The sequence below is a fragment of the Excalfactoria chinensis genome, chromosome 3, assembly GCF_039878825.1.
Source record: "Excalfactoria chinensis isolate bCotChi1 chromosome 3, bCotChi1.hap2, whole genome shotgun sequence".
Taxonomy (NCBI): domain Eukaryota; kingdom Metazoa; phylum Chordata; class Aves; order Galliformes; family Phasianidae; genus Excalfactoria; species Excalfactoria chinensis.
Genome location: NC_092827.1, coordinates 33722489 through 33742656, shown reverse-complemented (window position 1 = coordinate 33742656; position 20168 = coordinate 33722489). Strand labels below are relative to the sequence as shown.

The 20168-nt window shown below is 44.3% G+C and overlaps 1 protein-coding gene across 4 annotated transcripts in view; it reads left to right on the top strand.

Annotated features, from left to right (window-relative positions):
- Window positions 1-19727, top strand: part of BACH2 (BTB domain and CNC homolog 2) — a 179383-nt gene extending 159656 nt beyond the window's left edge. For all 4 annotated transcript variants that reach the window (XM_072332078.1, XM_072332076.1, XM_072332077.1 and 1 more), the window contains 3 exons: window positions 2463-4007; window positions 13390-13596; window positions 17555-19727. In XM_072332078.1, coding sequence (XP_072188179.1) covers window positions 2463-4007; window positions 13390-13596; window positions 17555-18034 — 2232 coding nt within the window. In that variant the 3' untranslated portion in view covers window positions 18035-19727. The remainder of the gene's footprint in view (window positions 1-2462; window positions 4008-13389; window positions 13597-17554) is intronic.
- The last annotated feature ends 441 nt before the right edge of the window (window positions 19728-20168 follow it).

The following is a 20168-nucleotide window of genomic DNA, read 5'->3' as shown; positions in this document are numbered from 1 at the left end:
GTTCTGACTGTTGGAGTGAGGAGAGTTGTGCCGCTGAGTAAGATATCAGCAGCCAGAATGAAGGTACGTGCTGGACCAGCATCCTCATCCTCCTACACCTGAGAGGTCTGCAGAGCATTGAAGGGAGGCTAATATATGTGTTCTCGTGCTCCGTCACTATTGCACCCAGCACAGAACAGCTGTAAATCTGTCCTGCTCCTGTTCCATGCTGCCTTATTGGGAGCGAAAGCCTGAGTCAGCACAGAGATGGCCTTGCTCTGGAGTGCTGTGAGTCACCCTCGGGCTCTGCAGCCAGGGGAGGCAGGTGAAGCCCTGGCCCTGCACAGAAAATGCTTTTAATTTGCTTTGCAGTCATTCCACCTAGTGGCCAAGGGACACCACAGCCAGGAGAACTGGCTTTGTGCTCCGCAGTCCCTGCTATGCAAAAGGGACCTGAAAACCCCAGCTGGTATTTATGGCTGCTCCTAGGGACCCACACTGCTGCTGAGCTTATGAAATGCATAATAACACTGAAGATCTTATCAAAGAAATACTGTGAGTAGCTCATTAAGTTTCTGAGCAATTTTGTTAATCATACTGCATAGATAAAATGCAGATAGGCCTTTAGTGAGCTGATAATCTAACAAATAGGCAGAAAGTGTAACACTGATAAGACAGAGATCAGTTTAATAGCCAGCTGTAAATCTAGGCAGTTCTCAACCAGAGGCATATTGTAAAACAGAAATGTGCAAGTGTGTAAGTGTGTGCATGAAAATGTGCTGTTTCTTAAAATAGCAGATAGATAGAGCAGTAATATTATGTAAGGAAGAGCTATTGGGAGTGATTTTAGAGGTGTTTTAAAATATTTTTCTCTCCGTCAAAGTCTGCACCATTTGTGGTGTCTTCATAATCTAGCATCACAAGTGCAGATGTGTGAATAACAAAGGCTTGCTTCTGGAAGTCAGGATTTTCTGTAAAGATGTGTGAGCCCTACCACTGGTCCTCAGGCAGTGTAAAGAATTTATAGGCTTTTCATTTGAATGAACCTAATTATTCATTCAGATTTTCACTGTTTGTGAAATAAGACCATCAGAAATGCGTGCCTTGATGCCTCACTGTGCTTTGGCACAGTGAACTCAAAACCATTCTCTGCTGCTCCTCCATGCAGGAGGAAATACAAATTTTTGTGTGGCAGAGCAATTCCCTAACATATTGATTGTGATTTTCAAGCAAGAGAGGCATTGTGATATTCCAGTCTGCATGTGTTTTGCATTAAATAACATCTAGGAGCAGGCAGTGAAAGCTCGGTGTCTCCCTTCACAGAGTGGCTCTAGCAGTGACTGTGCAGCATCATTCTAACTCTGCACTGCTCAGCAGTGTTAATTCCATTGGAAGAAAATTGAGTTGTGGTCTTTCAAGTCTCAACGATCCAACCACTGAATCTCCTGCTTGTGGAGACGCTGTAATCCTTGATTGTGAGCCCTGGCATGTAAGGACCCTCTCACTGAGCTTTTCAACTATCTGTGTTTCTTGCCCATTGCAGAAAAAACATATATAACAAAAGTCTGTGCCAATGCACTGGTGGTTAAGAATGAACAATATGTATATATACATGGCTTAGCAAGTTGTTTGCTAGTTTTATATGAAGACATCATTGTAAACAGAGCTAGAGGGAGAAAGCACATTTTTTATATATGACTTTATGTAAATATAGTGTAGATGGTGTAATGAGAAAAAATGACAAGTAATGGTGCATAACTAAGACCCATAAACTCATGGAAACAGTTGTTGCTCTTTCTCTGAAGAAAATGATGGAAAAATATGTACTAAGGTGAGACTTAAAGCGATTTGCGTTGTTTGAATTATGCATATGGATTGCTTTCCTGTCAGCTATACCCTAGGATCACTAAAATCAGAAACAGTATGAGAAGAAAGAGAGTCCATAGGATGAAGAAAAGGGCTGTCAGCATTTAACTGGTATTTATTCTTTGGTGACTTGCAAAAAATACAGGGGAAAAAAAGGGAATTTGTCTGTAAAATTAAATGCTACCTTTCCAAAACACCTTTGGGATTTAAATAGCATTTTATGTTTGAAATCACTGTTCACCAGAGCTTCCATCAGGGCAAAAGAATCAAGTTTGAATTGTTACTTTGATGGTAATATACTGCATCGCAGGGAAAACAAGATCCATCCAAGAATTAGCAGTTTGCACACTAGTCTGTTTTTTTGATCGTTTATTACAGCAGAAGCTTGATCCACAGGTCTTTATTTGAGCAACATGATGTAGAGAAGCAAAATAAAAGCAGTTGCGTTTGTTTCTGGATGCAGAATCACTGCTGACCTGACAGAAGAATAACTGTTACCATGCAGTATTTATTTCTGAATGTTAGATCTGTTAGGTTATCTAACAACATAATGAAGGACTTGGGATGATAGCAAGAGCTGATGGTAATGCCAGCAATTTCCCTCTTTTTTTCTACAGGTCACTGTCAGAGGATTTGGTCCATTGCTACAGTTTGCCTACACTGCTAAGCTGTTACTCAGCAGAGAAAACATCCAGGAGGTCATCCACTGTGCTGAGTTCCTGCGCATGCACAACTTGGAGGACTCCTGCTTCAGCTTCCTTCAGACCCAGCTGCTGAACAATGAAGATGGCCTGTTCCTGTGCAAAAAGGATACCACTTGTCAGCGCATGCATGATGAGGAAAACTCAGATGGAGACGAGGAGGAGACAATGGAATCAGAGACGTCAAAAATATCTTGCCCAAGAGAGAGAATGCACCAGGAGCCCTTCAATTTTGAAACCACCGTTGCTGGCACAGACAAAGGAGAAGGGATTCTGCCCAACTCTGACATGCTGAGAGACAGCAAGGACAATTTGGACAAAGATGCAGTAACACGGTACCCAAGATACAAGAAATACCAGCTTGCTTGTACCAAGAATGTCTACAACACATCACACATCAGTACCTCAGGTTTTGCAAGCACATTCAGTGAAGAGAGTTCTGGAAACGGCCTCAAATCAGGACTTGCTATGGGGCAGATAAAAAGTGAGCCTCAGAATGAAGAGAATGATGAAGAAAGCATCACGCTTTGCCTGTCTGGAGATGAACCTGACATCAGGGATAAAGAAGGGGATGTTGAAATGGACAGGAAGCAGCCAAGCCCCACTTGCATCGACAGGCCAAAAAGTGGGTCTTCTCCTTCTTGCTTGCGGTCTTTCTTCAACAGAACAAAAAGCATAGATTTGGTTGGCTTCCCCAGCACTTCCCAACAGCACTTTGGCAGGAGTCCAGCATGCCCTTTTGAAAAAGGGACAACTCAGGGTGACCACAAAACTGATTACGTCCCTTTCACAGGGAACTATGGACAGTCCCATGCCATGCAGAAGGATGCTTCCAACTTCACGGTGGGATCGCCGCTCAGGGGGCCCGGCTTTGAAACTCTCTGTAAGCAAGAGGGGGAACTGGACAGGAGGAGTGTTATATTCTCTTCAAACGCTTGTGACCAAGTAAACACTTCGGTGCATTCATATTCTGGTGTGAGCAGCTTGGACAAAGACCTCACTGAGACTGTGCCAAAGGGTCTGTGGGCTGGCGGTAGCCAGTCTCTCCCCAGCTCTCAGACCTATTCCCACAGCGGACTGACAGCTGATCACTTGTCAGGAAGGATGCGGCCGAACACCAGCTGTCCAGTGCCAATTAAAGTTTGCCCTCGCTCGCCTCCTTTAGAGACCAGAACGAGGACCTCCAGCTCGTGCTCTTCCTACTCATATGCAGAGGATGGCAGCGGTGGCTCTCCCTGCAGCCTACGTCTGTGTGAGCTTTCCTCTTCCCCTTGCTCCCAAGGCCCCCGATTCCTGGCGCCCGAGCACCAGGAGCCTGGTGTGGTGGGAGATGGATTGTACAACCCAGTTCGAGCCCAGATTAAATGTGAGCCATCCTATGGAACAAACTCCAGCGATGAGTCTGGGTCATTCTCAGAAGCAGACAGTGAATCATGTCCTGTGCAAGACAGAGGGCATGAGGTAGGGATTTAAGATAAGTACATATTACATACATCCCATTGTTGTGACCCAATTAATCACTCCCTTATTCTCTTCAATGACTTGCCATTTTCCCAGCACTTTCTCTGTTTATAGAGGCAAAGAGTAACTTCTATTTATTCGCTGTCAGCTGAGTGCTCGTGGTTAATTTTGCATAAATAGGTCTGTTTGGCCTCCAAGATGCCCACGGCTTATCAGAATTTTGGTATTGAGCAAATCCAAACTGCTGAATGACAACAGCCTGTCTGTATGCTGAGGAGTGCTGGCAGTGTCCTGTTTCCCTCCCTCTCTTGCCCACGTGCATGACACCAAGCACCATTCTTCATCCAGGCTTGCCAAGGTGGTTCCAGCTCTGCTTGTCATTGCTGTTGTGTATCAGCAAGCTAAAGCTACGCCCTTGCTGACATGTAGCAGCCCACTTTGGTTGTGAGCGTGTTGAGTTCCATTTACAAACTGCATGCACTGGAGAGCATCTGAGTGAAATTATGTGTCTGGCTTCTCTAGTAACGCTAAAATGAGGGCTTCTGCTTCAGTGTAGGGAGCAGCAGGTGCTTGTTTGGGGGTTTGTGTGCAGTGACCAGCCAAGTGAACCAGATGCGCTTGGATGGGCTGGGGGTGAAAAGAGTGAATTGTAATATATCCTTCAGTCTTAATTCTCATTGTATCCCAGGCTCTGGAAGATACCTTTCATATAGGTGTGTATGATGCCTTTACTAAGGTGTTCTGCTAAGATCTAAGATAGGGCTGAGCAGCCTGGTGAACTCTGATGCCCTCATCCCTACCATGCTGTACCGGTAGTTTGAGGTCAACTCTTGTTTGTTGCTATTTGGAGAACTGGGGACATGCAGAAGGGAAAGGAATCTCCTTGGAAGGCTGTCTGTTCTGTGTAGGACCTCACTCAGGAGGCCCTAGAGCAGCCATGCAGGACTGCTCTGCTCAGAGATACCAAGGTTATTTGCAGTCTGACACTCTCTGAAGTGCTGTGTTTATGAGGGGTGAAAAAGAGCAGGGAGTGGGATTAAGGAGGGCATCGGATTTCCACCCATGTGTGCTGCTGCTTGCTCAGCAGGGGCTAATGCACAGCAGGATACAGTGAAGAGAGCAGGAAGTGAGCCTTTTGGGGTTTGATGACTAATTAGCTGTCATAATTGGCTAATTGTGTGGAGATGCTGCTGCAGAAGTGAGCCCGGAAGAGTCAAATGAGAAGGATATAGGGGACTATTGGTTGTTCCCAATAATAGTGTGCATGTGCGCGCAGGAGAGCATGGCTGAAAGGAGGAGTAATCCTAAGAGCAGTGAAGGAGCAGGCTGCAGCATCTCCGTGCGCCATGGCAGGCAGATATGCTGGGCTGTGGGCAGGGCTAGCAGGGCTTCACTCTGCTCCTGGGTTTGCTCCTCATTTTCTCCTGGGGAGGTTTTCTATACTGTGCTGAGCAAGTGTTCTCCCTGAGTTTGCTGATAATGCTTTTTTTTCTTCTCTTCAGGACATTGTGATTTAAATTATAGTGATGAAATTAATGCTCTTTGAGGTAGCACTGCATTACCCAGAGTAAGCCACTAGTAAACAGATCACACTAATGCTGCCATTAAAATATTAGGAAACGCACACTGCTTAGAAATAGGCTGCGTTTCAATCCTTCTCCACTTACAGACTTGCAGGTTTGACCTTGCTGTCCTAACGACCTCCCGGAGTGCTCCCTTGCCATTTGCCATGTCACAACATGCAGAGTGTTTGTTGGGCTTTTCTTTGCCAACACTTGATAGGTGGAGGCAATGCACAGGCTGGCTGCTGTAGGCGGACTTTCGTTCTGCTCTATGGGAGCAAAGTTGATAGACTCTGACCCCAGGTTATTTCACCACACTGCTTCATTCCCCTGGAGTTTGGACCCTGTTTCTCTTGATTTGGGTCCCAGAGTGCTCCTGGTGCAGAATTAGTGTCACAAAACATCTCCTGTTGGTGTATTGATCAAGTGCAAAGTAGGTGAAAGGTTTCTACTCACTGCTTTTTTTAGGGCACTCTTTACTTGTAGACCAGCGCCCTTGAGGAGCACATGCCCCAGGTGCTCAGTGCCCAAAATATGATTTGGAGAGGGATGTTTGATGTGACTTAGAATCAAACATAGAATTACAGAATTGCTCAAGTTGGAAAAGACCGTAAATATCATCAAGTCCAACCGCAACCTAACCAAACTTACCTTCAGTGTAGGTGAATGTGTCCCCAAATGTGTGAATGTATCCCCCAAATGGAGATACAGACCACCGTCACAAGTATCAGAAGAGCACCACTGATAAGTGCTCTCCAGATCATCTTTGCCTTTTATTTTTCTTCCTGTTGAAGGAGGCACCCTGGGGATTCTGAGAATTTTATTAACACTTTGTGATGGAATTAGCGTATGCAATTTGGAGTGTCCTAATCCCAGTATTACAGAAGCACGGAACCAGAACTGGTATCTGAGCTGTTAGGACTTTACAGAAATGAGTAAGAGTTTGCCTTTTCACCCAGCTCCTTCAGCCTCCAGCGACTGTTAAAAATCAATTATTGGAATACAATACTAGAGAGAACACTTCACAGGCAGGTTCTGACAACCCTGCTCAAAATAGCAGCAACAAAACAATAGGGCCTGGAATAACGAATTGTTGAGAAGGAAGTAGTCTGTCACTCCTTTAACCTAGTTAGGAACAGAAACTTAACCACTAACCTACTTTCCTTGATAGTCATTTTCCTCAAAAAGTATGTCTGTGGGTTTTTGGGGTTTTGTTTTGGTGGTTTTTTTTCTGCTGGAAAACTTGTAAAAAATAGCATAACTACTAAGGTGGTTAAAAAGAAATCTCAGCTCAGTCTAATTCGATGAGCAAGTTTCCTTAGGAAAAGGGTAAAAGTGGATAGGATGAGGTAAGAGATTGAGTTTTCCAAGTATCACTACCTGGAGAATTGCATTCAATGTGTCTTTCATTTCTATTTCAAAAGAATTTCCCGCTTGGCTTAGTGACTCACTTTTCAAAAGAAATTTTCATAAAGGCAGAGCTAATGCAATTGGACCACAGAGGATACTGTACGCAAATGACCTTCGGTGAGAGTCCAGGACTATCCTTGCTAAATGACAGGGAGCAGCCCTTTCCCTGCTTGCTTGGTGATGATTATTAGTGCTGTAAGCCAGAGCCCCAGAAAAGGGAGGAAAGCAAATAAACCAAAGTTGATCTGCCAGAAATCTGCTGGTGCTGAGCTGTCTGCGCTGAGTCTGGTGGGTGTTCTCCTGAGCAGCATCAGCGGGGCACTTGAAGTTGTGCGTGATGACATCTGGATAAATGGAGCCTCATCAAACATTGCCCTTGCAAGATGAACTCCACGGCAGTCTTGTTTCCTCTTGGTAGGAGTGGTGTCCATGCAGGACACAGAGAATTACTGCCTTTAAACACTGGGAGTTTTCCATTACAAACCTGAAATTTCTGGAAGGTCTTTTCAAACACCTTTAATCCCCTGTATTATTTCATGGTAGCCTAAAATCAATTCTGCCATGCCTGGAGCTAAAACCCTTGCTGGAGTTCCTGAAGTGTTCTTTCCTTTAATTTTTTTTTCTACAAAAACTGATTTTTCAGAGGAATGCTGCACTTCATTTCATCACCTGATCTATCCCTCTAAAGTGTTCCGTCTTCATCAGGGTCTGCTCACTATCCCTGTCTCAGAAGAGCTTCGTCATGGGTAGGGGGTGCATTGTTCCACCCATGATAAGGATGAAGCTGAGGACACTGTAAACAGTGAATAGGGAGAGGCCAGGACAGCATTTTAAGCACCAACAAGACAGGATCTGAACAGATACCTGAGTCATAGTCTAAAGGATGAGAACTCCAGGCTCGTGAGCCGGGACACTATCCACTTCCTCCAGTTCTCTGAGGCAGGTAGCAAATCAAAAAGTTGTTCAGGCTGCCTCTTCAGAGTGCCCAACAGTAGTCACCTCAGGGAGCATTACTGACCCTGACCCCACATGCCCTCAGGTGAGACTGTGGTTGCCCCAGGGAAGGACATGACCATCAGTCATGCCATGCCAAATAGGGCAAGCTCTCTGCTCTCCTGCCACTCAAGGCATTTTCAGATCCCATTTGTTAGCACTCCACTAGTTCTTTTCTGAGTTCTTTTCTGTCTGAGTTAACAACTCTCTGCTTGAAACTCCATGCCATCCCAGTGGCTGCCATTTGAAGAGAGCTGTTTTGAAGGCTTCACCTATGTCTGTAAGAAGCAGGGTGAGCAGACCCATGGGAGTACACCCTGCCTGTGGTCCGATTGCTCAGATTGGGGCCAGCTAGATTAGGTTGGTCCCCTCTTCTCTGGGACCATGAGGGGTGCTTCAAGCAGTATGTAGGTAGCCAAGCCCTTGAAACACAGGTGAACTCACTTCAGTTTCTGTCTTGGGCTGAATTTCTTCCCGAGTGTTTGTGGAAGAATGACTTGCATACTAAGGAAGATACAAGGGAAAACACCAGTAACCTGTTGAGCTTCTCTGTGTGGAGCAGATTGCCTCTTTCTACATCAAAAAGCATTGCTGTGATTCAGTCCTTGCGTTAAATAGCCCTGTTGAATCCTGAGAGCTTTCCAAGGACTGGGCGATTTCGAGTGTCAGAAGTTTTCAATAGCTCTGGCTTTCGATGTAAGAGCATTAAGGCAACAGCTTTGCTACTTACAACTGTAGAGAAAATGACCAAGATTTTCAATCTCTTGGTCTAGGTGGTTCCATTGAATTCTATCCTATGCCCAGTACATACTGATTATCTTATGTAGAAGGTATAAAAGCTTTTATTTACTGTAATTTTAAGCTAGGCTTATGAAGTTCATTATCTCCACCAGCACTTGGCAGCTCAAGGAAGACATGGTTGAAATTTAAATACAAAGTGAAAAAATGAGTGTAACTTACGAGACAGGAAAATTCCCAGTTATCTTATGTAAGTTAATACAGGGCTTCAGTCTTTTCCTTTATTCCCAAGAAAAGGGGGTGAAGAACAGCAGCAGGAACTAGCGCAGCATTGAGCAGCATAGCACTCATGGTGTATGATCCAAGCTGACACTAACTAGTGAAGCCTGAATGAATTAATTGGTTATAGATGGGCCTTGCATTTGCTGAGTCAATGATTGTCATCATTTGTCAAGAACAATGCTGTTACTGAGCCATTCTGGGGTGTAATGACATTTCTACTGGATGGCCTTCGGAACTAACAACTTTTTAGACTCACCTGTGTGCCATGGAAGATCTTGGAACAGATCCTCCTGAAATCTATGCTATGGCACATAGAAGACATGGAGGTGATACAGGAGAACCAGAATGGCTTCACCAATCCTCTTTGACCAACCTAGTAGTCTTTTATGATGGTGTCACCACATCAATCAATACACAAGGGAAGAGCCACTGATGTAATCTATCTGGACTTCAGTAACGTGTTTGACACAGTATCTTACAACAGCCTTCTCACCAAATTGGAAAGATATGGATTTGCTGGGTGGACTGTTCAGTGAGTGAATAACTGGCTGCCAGATTGAGTCCAGAGCATGGTGATCAATGGCTCAGTGTCTGGATAGAAATTAGTGATGAGTGGTCTCCCCCAGGGGTCAGTGCTGGGACCAATAATCTTTAGTATCTTCACCAATTACATCAACAGTGGGGCTGAGTGCACCCTCAGCAAGTTTGCTGATGACACCAAGCTGTGGGGTGCAGTTGACAAACCAGAGGGACAGGATGCCATTCAGAGGGACCTAGACAGGCTTGAGCAGTGGGTCCAGGTGAACCTCATGAGGTTCAACAAATAGAAATGCACGGTCTTGCACCTGGCTTGAGACAACCCTTACTGCTGATACAAGCTGGGGGATGGAAGGATTGAGTACTGTCCTGCTGAAACAGACCTGGGGGTACTGGTGTACGGAAGCTGGACATGAGCCAGTAGTGTGCCCTCACAGCCAAGAAAACCAAATATATCCTGGTCAGCAGTGTGAGGGAGGTGATCCTGCCCCTCTGCTCTGCACTGGTGAGAGCTCACCTAGGGTCCTGGATCCAGATGTGAAGTGCTCAGTATAGAAGAGAGGTGGCCCTGTTGGAGTGTGTCCAGAGAAGGGCCACTAAAGTGATCCAGGGGATGGATCACCTCTCCTACAAGGACGTGATGAGAGTGCTGGGGCTGTTCAGCCTGCAGAAGGCTTGGAGGTGACCTGATAGGGGCCTTTCCGTGTCTGAAGGGGAGCTATGGGAAAGAAGAGAACAAGCTCTTCATCAGGGTCTGTGGTGATAGAACAAGGGGAAATGGCTTCTAGCTTAAAGAGGGTAGATTTAGGTTGGGTGTAAGGAAAAAGTCTTTTACAGTGAAGGTATTGAGACACCGGAGCAGGTTGCCCAGAGATGTGGTGGATGTCCACCTGGAGACTTTGAAGGCAAGGCTGGATCAGGCCCTGGGCAACCTGGTCTAGCTGTGCATGTCCCTGTTCATTACAGGGGAGTTGGATTAGATGACCTTTAAAGGTTCCTTCCAACTCAAAGGATTCCGTGATTCAATACCTAATAATAATAAAATGCCACAAAATCATAAACAAGTTATATTTTTTACCAAGATGGTTTGGCTGCCTGAGGAGTGTATCAGCCAGAATCAGGGGCAACAAGGGCTGCAGCACTGGTGAAAAGTGCTGGCTTGTGTGCTGTGGTGAAAACAGATCCTCTGGTATTGGTATTAAAAAAAAAAAAAAAACAAAAAAACACAGAGAACAAGTAATTGTGTTGATAGTGGAGACTGAAGAGCTCTGTTCTCTGTGTGGTTTACTCTGCCTGGAATAACTCTTGGAAGGAGCAGAGATCCTGCTTACATTTCTAACTTAAAATCATCCAAACCAAGGAGTATAGAGTTATTTCCTTTATATAATTCATAATTACTAAAAATAACAATTTGCAAGGACACACACTAGCTGGCTTTTTCTTACACAGCTCAGAAAAGACTGTCGATCCATTTTCAGACACCTCAGGTAAGTTTTCTCTCGTATGGGTCAGATATCTTAAGAGAGAGCATCTTTCTAAGTGTGGTTTCTTCTTGGAGAAGCCATGGGGGCACATTGCTCTCCACGGAGCTCTCTTCATCCTTGATGACAGCAGCAAGGATTGAGACATGAGCAGGTCTCAGCCCTTCATTTTACGCAGCTCTAAGTGGGTCAGCTGAATCCCAACCATGACACATCCCTCAGCTCATGTAAATGGCTTTGCTGCAATAAATACCCATTAAGGATCTCACCATGCATCAACATAAAGCATCAGCAGCCTCTCACTGCAGCAGCACTGCAGGGTAGTTACTCATCTTGTCCATGCCAAAGCATGGTTGGGTTTTTTGGTTGTTTTGTTTTGTTTTTTTTTCAGATGACAGCTAATTGAAGAGAGGGAGACAGGCAATAAAAATTATGTAGATGGTGAAGGAAATGAGTCTGACTCACTTCCACTCTCCTTTCACTTTTTTGATCCTGCGCAGTGCTGCGTATGACAGAAGTGGAATTAGGCTGGTTTACTGATAGCACCCTCTGCCCCACTGTGTAGGTATTTTTATTTTCAGTCTATTTTTTTTTAACATGTTTTTCTTTATTTCCTGTTTCCCTTCAGCGTATTCTACCTGACAGACTCAAGCTGATCCCATTTAATTCCCATTTGAACTGCAAGCACATTTCCTGCTTGCAGGTAAATATGTGGAGAGAGGGAGAGAGGGAGGGAGAAATAAGGTTAGCAGCTCTTTCAGCTTCAGACCTCAGAAAACGAGGAAACCCTCATAACTTGACAGGAGTTTTTTTGCAGTGAGACTGTGGTGTTTTTCAGTGCCTGTTTTTGTTTTCAGGTCCTGTATGAAGCTTGAGAGAAAACTGGTTTACCCCAAGCGTGTGTTTACTGTCCAAAGGGTAGAAAGAGGAAATCAAAGAGGTTTCGTGTTGTTTAGCAGCAGTCTGTAAACAAGGTGTCCATATCACCATGTCTAAGGTCAGCTTGTGTATGTATGCAGACAGGTGTGGGGGAATTCAAGCAGGTCTGGGGGCTGACCTGCAAAGCCACAGGCCACAAAGTGGTGACCGAGGCCTGGTTTTCCAGGGGCAACGTTTGGCACATGGAACTGTGTGAAAGGGTTCTGTGAGCATTTGCAGCAGGTCACACGTGGCCAAGGCTTGGAGAAACAAACAGAAAGTTCAGTTTTGTCAACAAGGCAGAGAGAGCTGGCTACAGGCGGGTCTGTGTGTTATGTGTGTGCCCATCCTTGACACGCTTCTTCTAAACAAATACAGAACACCAGAAAAAATATCCACTCATACTTCTAATCCGTGTTCTTATTTTATCTCCAAGTGACTGAAGTGCATCATTTGAAGATGATAACTGTGTTTTAAATACCAAAGAATCCTTTTCAAGTGGAGTCTTTTGCTTGGCTGGAGAAACTTAAATCTATTTTCTTTGGGAGCTTGTCTACAGTATAACCCCCTTGTTCCAAAGAGGTTGCATTGTAGCAAATTGGGCTAGAAATGTAAATATTTACTGCCACCTTTCGGTCAGTGTGGGTATGACTACAAGAAAGGGTGAATCCAGCTACTCTGTTGTCATCTCCTTCAGTTTTGTCAACTCTGTTTTATTTGATCACCAAATGCACCTAGAAACATCTTTTCACAGTCATATTGTCAGTAGCAAACAACAACTGAAACAGGATTTGAAGGGAAAGACGCTCTCTTTAGTTTGAGCAGATTGGAAAAAATAACCTAACAGAAGTCCTTAAGTGCATCTGCTTGTTTTAGGAGGGTATGGTGTGTTGCATTGTGCTTCTCTGACCCTTCCTTCTTCTTCAGTACACAGCTCATTCCCAGTGCTGGTTAAATAACATGTGCTGTGAGAAGTATGGTATTTTTCATCAACTTGAGGTGTTTGGTTGCATTTTGAACCTCACACCTCATCAAATTTTCAGCCCTTCAGGCCATGCAAAATGCAAGTTTCCTGGAGTGGTAGCCCATTCCTGGAAAATAGTTTGGAATTCATTCCAATTCATTGTGGTGAGGCACGCCACGAGGACTGTGTCACATCGTAGTGGAAGGAGCCTTTTTTAGTGCAAGGAAATCGGTTATTAGAGCTGTATGGAAAGGTGATTTTTTTTTAGTATCTGGGATTCATCAATATTGCTGATTTCAGTTAAACCATATCCAGCTGGACCTCTGCAGTGTGCCACAAGGGAGTGTTAAAAACTTGCTGCTGTAAAACCTTGTGTGTTGTTTATTTAGAAAGTGGGAGCAGGTCTAATAGTCCTTCTGCCGTGTGGTGTTCAGCTTGCATTCAGCAAGCAAAATGTGACTCTTTGTCTGCTTTTGTCTCACATTTGTTTGTTTTAGGTGAAGCTTCCTTTTCCTGTTGATCAAATCACAGATCTTCCAAGGAATGATTTCCAGATGATGATAAAGATGCACAAACTAACCTCAGAACAGCTTGAGTTCATCCATGATGTTCGCCGGCGCAGCAAGAACAGAATTGCAGCTCAGCGCTGCCGCAAGAGAAAACTGGACTGTATTCAGAACCTCGAATGTGAAATCCGCAAGTTGGTGAGTAGCATGCTTGTACCCTACCAACAGCTATTCCCATCCAGAGTTTAGTTGATTCAGTCAGCTTGTAGGTTTGTGTGTAAGTGAAGGCACTAGTATGACAACTTAATGCACAAAATGTCACTGGATGTATGTGTATATTGTATATGTGGAAAACATAAAATACTGGTGAAATTAGACCCAAGTATTCCTTTGATATCTCAAGAGTAGTTTGTTCAGAAATTTGGAAGGGTGAGAAGCTTGTATCACAGTTCCCCTCTTGCAGTTTCATTTGCCCTCCGTACTTAAAGTGCATCAGCAAAGATGTTCCCTTTTCTAACCCCACATCCTTGTTTGACTGCCATAGCAAGCAGATTGGACTGGGATTCATAGCTCAAAGGGGTTAGGTGTGAAAAGACCTGCAGAGACTCTCTGGTCCAAACTCTTCTCTGGCTGGCCCAATTTCATCTCTACATCTAGATTTTCTTTCTCTTTAGTGCTCTAGAGAGCAGCTCAAGACTTGTGGGGTGTTTCCAGACAAGTGGCCATGCCTTGATTTAGGACAGACTACTCTGGGGTGAAGTATGGCCTGTTCAATGGCCAGAGCACAGGTCTCCTGTGTGCCAAGGTACAATTGTAAAGCACTACCACATTTCAATCTAAGAGGGAGAAGTGACTGGAATAGTGTTAAATGGCTCCTCAGGAAATTCATCTCTCCTTTAGTCATGGTATAGATGCTTCAGATGTGTGTTTTAAGTGGCTAAACAGTTATCTACAATATAGACACCCACACTGGAGCTAACTGACGTGCTTTCCTTTAATTTCAGTTAAGGAAAACAGATATCTGTCAGGTCTTATTTAAATGTCCCATCCTGCAACAGAGGAGGTGATATACCATCCAAAAGTGCCCGTTCCTTTCCATGACTAAGTAAGATCACTCAGAGAGCTATGTCAGATGTAGACATCTTAGCTAAAGACACTACAAACACCCTGTCCCTTTTTGACAGTGTCCCTGTTGTCTGAGGGAACTGCTTCTCTTCTCCTATCTTTCCTTACCCATTGAGAAAGCAAGCGGGTACACAACAAAAAAAGCTTGAGACAAGGGGTTGGGAGTCTGTAGGATGAAGAATGTAGAATGGATTGGCACCTCCTGATCTGTTGAAAAGCCCTGAAAGTTTTCTGAGAAGTCAAAAATAACTTGATTGTCCCAGAACAGCTGTTATGAGAAGTGGGGTATGCGGTTCAATTTCATTTCTCAGCAGAGATTTAGATGTCCAGCATTAAATTCAGCCTTTGAATATTCAAAGATTTGAGTTATAAATGAATTAATTCCCATAGATAAAACAAAAGGAGCTGAAGCTGATTTCCCTATGGAGATATCTGTGTACCCAGTTTCCCTTAAAATCAAAGGTTATTTGGAGCCCTTCATTTCAACGTCTGTATGCGTATTTGCTCAGCTGTGGGTTGAACGTAGTGGGCTGGGAAATGGAATACTTCTTGTTCTGATAATAGCGGGTTGCATGTCAAAAGTGGCCTTCAGCATCCTCCTTTCTCAGCACAAGCTGCAGCAAACACAGTGTGAAAGAGATAGGGATCTGCTGGAAGAAGCTGTGTTTTTGCTACCCTACAAATGGCAAAAGCCTCAGCACATTGGGTTAGTCACTTACTGCCTGTGCGGGTCTGCTTCCCATCTGCACAGTGGAGGTGATGCTGACCCCACAAGCTGGCTGGGAGACTTACATCATCAAGGCTTGTTAAGTATTCAAATACCACACTGCTGAAGCCCGGGTGAAAAAAAGAAGAAACAGAAATAAAAACATTTGTAATAGTAGGGCTTTTCTGATGCAAAACAAACCAGACATCAAAGACAAACAAAGCACTGAGCAACCGCTTCCTTCACCAAGCCTAATCCACAATGGGTACAGAATGAGTCAGAGGCTCTGCAGGGTGAGGAAGGGGTACAGAGGGCTGGAAGCAGGGTTGACAGGAGAAGCAGGCTTGGTCCTAGCCATGCCTGCCCATCCCTCTGCACCAGGCTGACAATGAAGAGAATTCATCTCTAGCAGTGAGCTCCTGGGGCAGTGCTGCAAGGGCTACATGAGCAGCAAGTGTGGCTTCCTTTTGATACCTGTCACTGTTCGGTTTGTGCAGTCCTACAAAATAACTGTTATTATTAAACATTATCAACTGTGGATAGGCAACACACATTTCTCAAGTCCCCTTTATTTCCCCAGCGCACGCATCTCTGAGAAGGGAATGAAGGGCATATGAACGGCCTTTTGGGCCTGACCCCTGCTGAATTCCAGAAATCAAAACCACTTGGAGGTGCAGGAGTCTTTGAAAGTAATTTTAAGATTTCTATGCAGCAAGCTGTAGATAGGTAATGGGCTCTGGTGCATCCTAATGAAAAAGAGCATTCATTACAAAGACTATTATGAGGCGTGCAAGAGGATAAAGTGATAAAAGTAAACGAACTCATGCAACTTCAACACTGCCTCTCCAACACTCCTGCCCTCTCCCCAGACGCTTGCAGCCCAAGCACACTGCTTCAGTTCTGTACTTCTAGTCTCTGGAAATTCCTTTGTCATCTTCTGTCCTTCCTGTCACCAGTAATTTCCATTCTTCTTAATTATGTGACAGTACCAGGTTTTAAGGAGCTTCTACTGGGATGGATTTTGTTATTTTTTTATTTTTAACAAGCCCCTTCTACCCCATTGTGCTTACTCCCTGTAAGTCACCCATCTCCATAACACAGATGGTTTCATAGAAAGCAGTTATTGAAATGGTCTCATCTTCCGAGTTTGGTAGGTAGGGATTTTTGCCTGCTTTCCCTCACTCATCCGTCTACCCACTCACATTCCCATTTTTTCATGCAAACTCGCAGCATATTCTCTTCCATAATTCATTATCTCAAGATGTACTTGAGCATCTGTTTATTTTTTTATTATTTTTATGCTTTCTTGATAGATTTATCAATATTTTAGCAGTTGGTTCCTTTCATACTCTCTTCCTCATTCACACAGCTGCATGCTTCCAGTGTGGGCTTTGGACCTGGTGTAATGCTATCAGCAGCCACCCGTAGCGGGTTATCTCAGTGGTGGAGTTTTCACACCTCAGATGCCAAGACAGCTTGAGTTTAGCGGTGTTACTAGGTGAGGTACATGGTGCACTGCTTTCAGGGCCAGCCGAGCACTGGAAATAGCTCTTGTGCTCTGCAAAATCTGATCTGCTCCCTTGAGGTGTATGCTGGGTGGTGGTACTAATGAGGCAGGACCATTCCCACTATTTTGCAATGGGTCAGCACCAGATTTTAGCAGCAGGCCCCCTGGCTGGGTCTGGCTCTGTGCCTGACCCCTCCTGGCTCACCTCCCATATGTTTGAATCAGAAAGCCCACCTACCTTTGGGGCTTTTATATACATCTTCGTAGAATTATCTTGATTAGGTCAAACTTAAACCAGTAATTAGCAGGACATACAAAAATGGTGCAGACCACAGAGCACACAGTAACCCAAGTTCTCTCCTCCAAACACCATACCTTGCAGTAGTCTATGATGGGTGTTCATGTCTCCAAGGAGGTGCGCTCAGACTGACAGACTGTCCTGGCATTTGGAGAATGAACTGCTGCATATACCTCTCTTTAGCAACAAGACTCTGATTTATTCTTGTTTGGGTAGGTAATGGCTTTTCTCAATCAAAACATTTCTTTCAGAGTTTTCATATATCAAACAGCCTTAGCCTATTAAGGAAACTAACAGTCTCCTGGAATAATGTATGACTGTAGTCCAACAACTCAAATGCTTTTCTCCAAATGTTTCCCAAACTGCAGTCCGCACAGACCTGTTAGTGCTCAGTCTCTGATGTCTTTGTGACATTTCCTCTCCCCATGTAAAAATAACTGTGTTGTGTCAAAATTCTCCTTGGGTTCTGCCAAGCATGGATGGCCTTTCTTTCAAGTAAGGTGCCTTCTTTCTCTTTCAGGTGTGTGAGAAAGAGAAGTTGCTCTCAGAAAGGAACCAGCTGAAAGCAAGCATGGGCGAATTGCTAGATAATTTCTCGTGTCTTTCCCAAGAAGTATGCAGAGACATGCAGAGCCCGGAACAGATCCAAGCCCTTCACCGCTACTGCCCCGTTCTCAGACCCATGGATCTGCAGACGGCCACCAACGTCAGCCCCGCAACCAGTGTGGAACAGGGCCTAGCAACGTCGCAGTGTGTTGGGGAAGGCATGCAGTGCTGCTCAGAGCAGGGCCCCGTGCAGCTGGGAGCATCCTGGCTGCCCAACAACGTCTCAGAGAATTGCTCAGCCAGCGGCGGGGGGTTGGATGGAGCTGAGCCAGGTACTTACCCTGAGAGAGAGCTTCCGCGAGAGCAGAGTAGCCAAACGGTCACAGTAGACTTCTGTCAGGAAATGACTGATAAATGTACAACAGATGAACAGCCTAGGAAAGATTACACCTAGTGACTTGTAACCTTACCGTTACACCTGGTCAGGTGTTCTTCAGTCAGCCAGTGGCAGTGATCATTTGTTGTCTAGAAGAACGTATTTGGTGCACACTACAGTGGTCTTAGCAGCAATACTGTTTTTAAGTATTCCCTCCTCTCTACAAGCAGGAGTTATCTTCACAATGGTGCTATCCCTTGCTCAGGCAGGGAATTACACAGTGGCAACACTGTCTGTTTTTGTATGTTGATTTCAATCTTAACAGGGATGGACATAACACCTCTGAGGACCCAACCGCAGCTTTTTTCTCAGTGGCCCATGTCACAAAACCCTAACTCAGGAATTTCCTCTGAATGTTCAATTTTTCATTGAAGACAGCTTCTTTACACATCAAAGTTTTATAGCTAAACTGTATATATTATATATAATATATATAAAATATATATATCCATATGCAAAAGTCCCTGCATGCCTCAATTTTTCTCATCCTACAAACTGGAAGCTTTCATTTATATTGTATAAACAAGTTCCAACATTCCTTTTTGTCTTCGATGCTAGAACTAGTTTGGTAACTTGTTACACCATTTTTTTTTCCTTGGTTCGCAGTTCAGCAATATCATTCAATTTGTACTTATTTATAAAATTTTAATGTTGGAATCTTATTTGAGATTTTATTATAGACAATTTTTTTTTGGCACAGCCATTTTGTGCCACTTGAGCAATGTGGATTTATTTTATTTTCTTGCAGATACTGTACAGTAATGGTCAACTTTGCCACTTGCACTGAGTTTCTGGTCAAACCTCTTTTCATAAATGAAGTTGTGACTTCAGTATAACTTGAGTATATGGTTTTCTTTGCTTTATGGCTTAAAGAAAATAGAAAAGTTTTAGCTAATAGACAAACACTCAGGAGCTCATTACATGGTAAAAACGGTCTTGCCAAATACTGAATTCACTATACAGTTTGTAAAGAGAATCTGCTTGAATTATTTTTGTATTCAGACTTCTTTCTGTTTCACAAACCAAGCTTAAGTGCTGTTAATGATGCTTTTGGATTCTTATAGGGCAAAATATATTTCACTCCTTAGAGAGAAACGTATTTGACAACTGGATCCGATCACCATATGTTTCACGAAATATAGTAAATGGAAATCACATCAATACACTTTGGCAGCTTCTTTGCCAGCCCCAGTCTGCATCCTTCACTCATGGAAGCAGCTGCTGCTCCAAGTAGTAGTCCCTGTAGCATCACCTCAGCTTTCCTCAGACCTTCCCCAGACCTGAGCTGCAGAGGTGGCTCTGGTGAAGTCAGGGATCCTGCCTAGGTAGGAAGTGTTGCAGGACCAGACCCCTCACCGCTGGCTCTGGTTTCCCTGCAGAAGTCAAGTTAGCGCTGTACCCTCTAAGAGCAAGTCACACTCTGTCGGCACCCAGTTTGGTTGCTTGCCCTTCCAGTTCTTGTGTTCCAGGATCCACTCATTCTACAGCATTGCCTTCAGGACAAATCACAGCTAGAAGAGCGCTGTCTCAAAGGAGACTACTCAATGAATTGGCTTAGTTGTAACTGCATTGGATTTGTATCTGAAGCAGTGTTGACTCATGTTATGACTGTGTGAGACAGCAGCTTTCCAAGCATAGCATCTGTATGTACAGTGTAGACAGAAAACGTCCTCCTAATGCTTTTCTAATAATTATTATTATTCTAAGTGTACTGAGATTTTATTTCGTGGTTCCTCACCCTACGTGTGCCAGGTTACGTGGCTTTATCCTGGACGACAACTGTCATGTGCTTTACTGGCTGATACCATTTGTTCTTGCTGAGAAAAATTGACCAGCTGTTCAGACCTATTTAAAAAATAAATAATATGTGGGGGTAGCAGCTTCTCAGTGGCACTAAGCGATACTGCGGTCTGCGCTATAGTTTACACTTAGAGGTGTGCACTGGGGCTCTCTTGAGGCACTCAGTAGATCAGCAGCTTGACTTTGGAGGAGGAATCAGCTCCCTCTCTCCCTTCTCTCACCTTCAGCCTGTGCTCATGGATGTCGCCCACTGGCCACAAAGCCTTGCTTTTGTCCTCTGCGCCCACAGTCTTGTAGCCAAGCTACCGAGGAGGAAATGCATATAGCATGTGCCATGTTTGTTAAAGATACT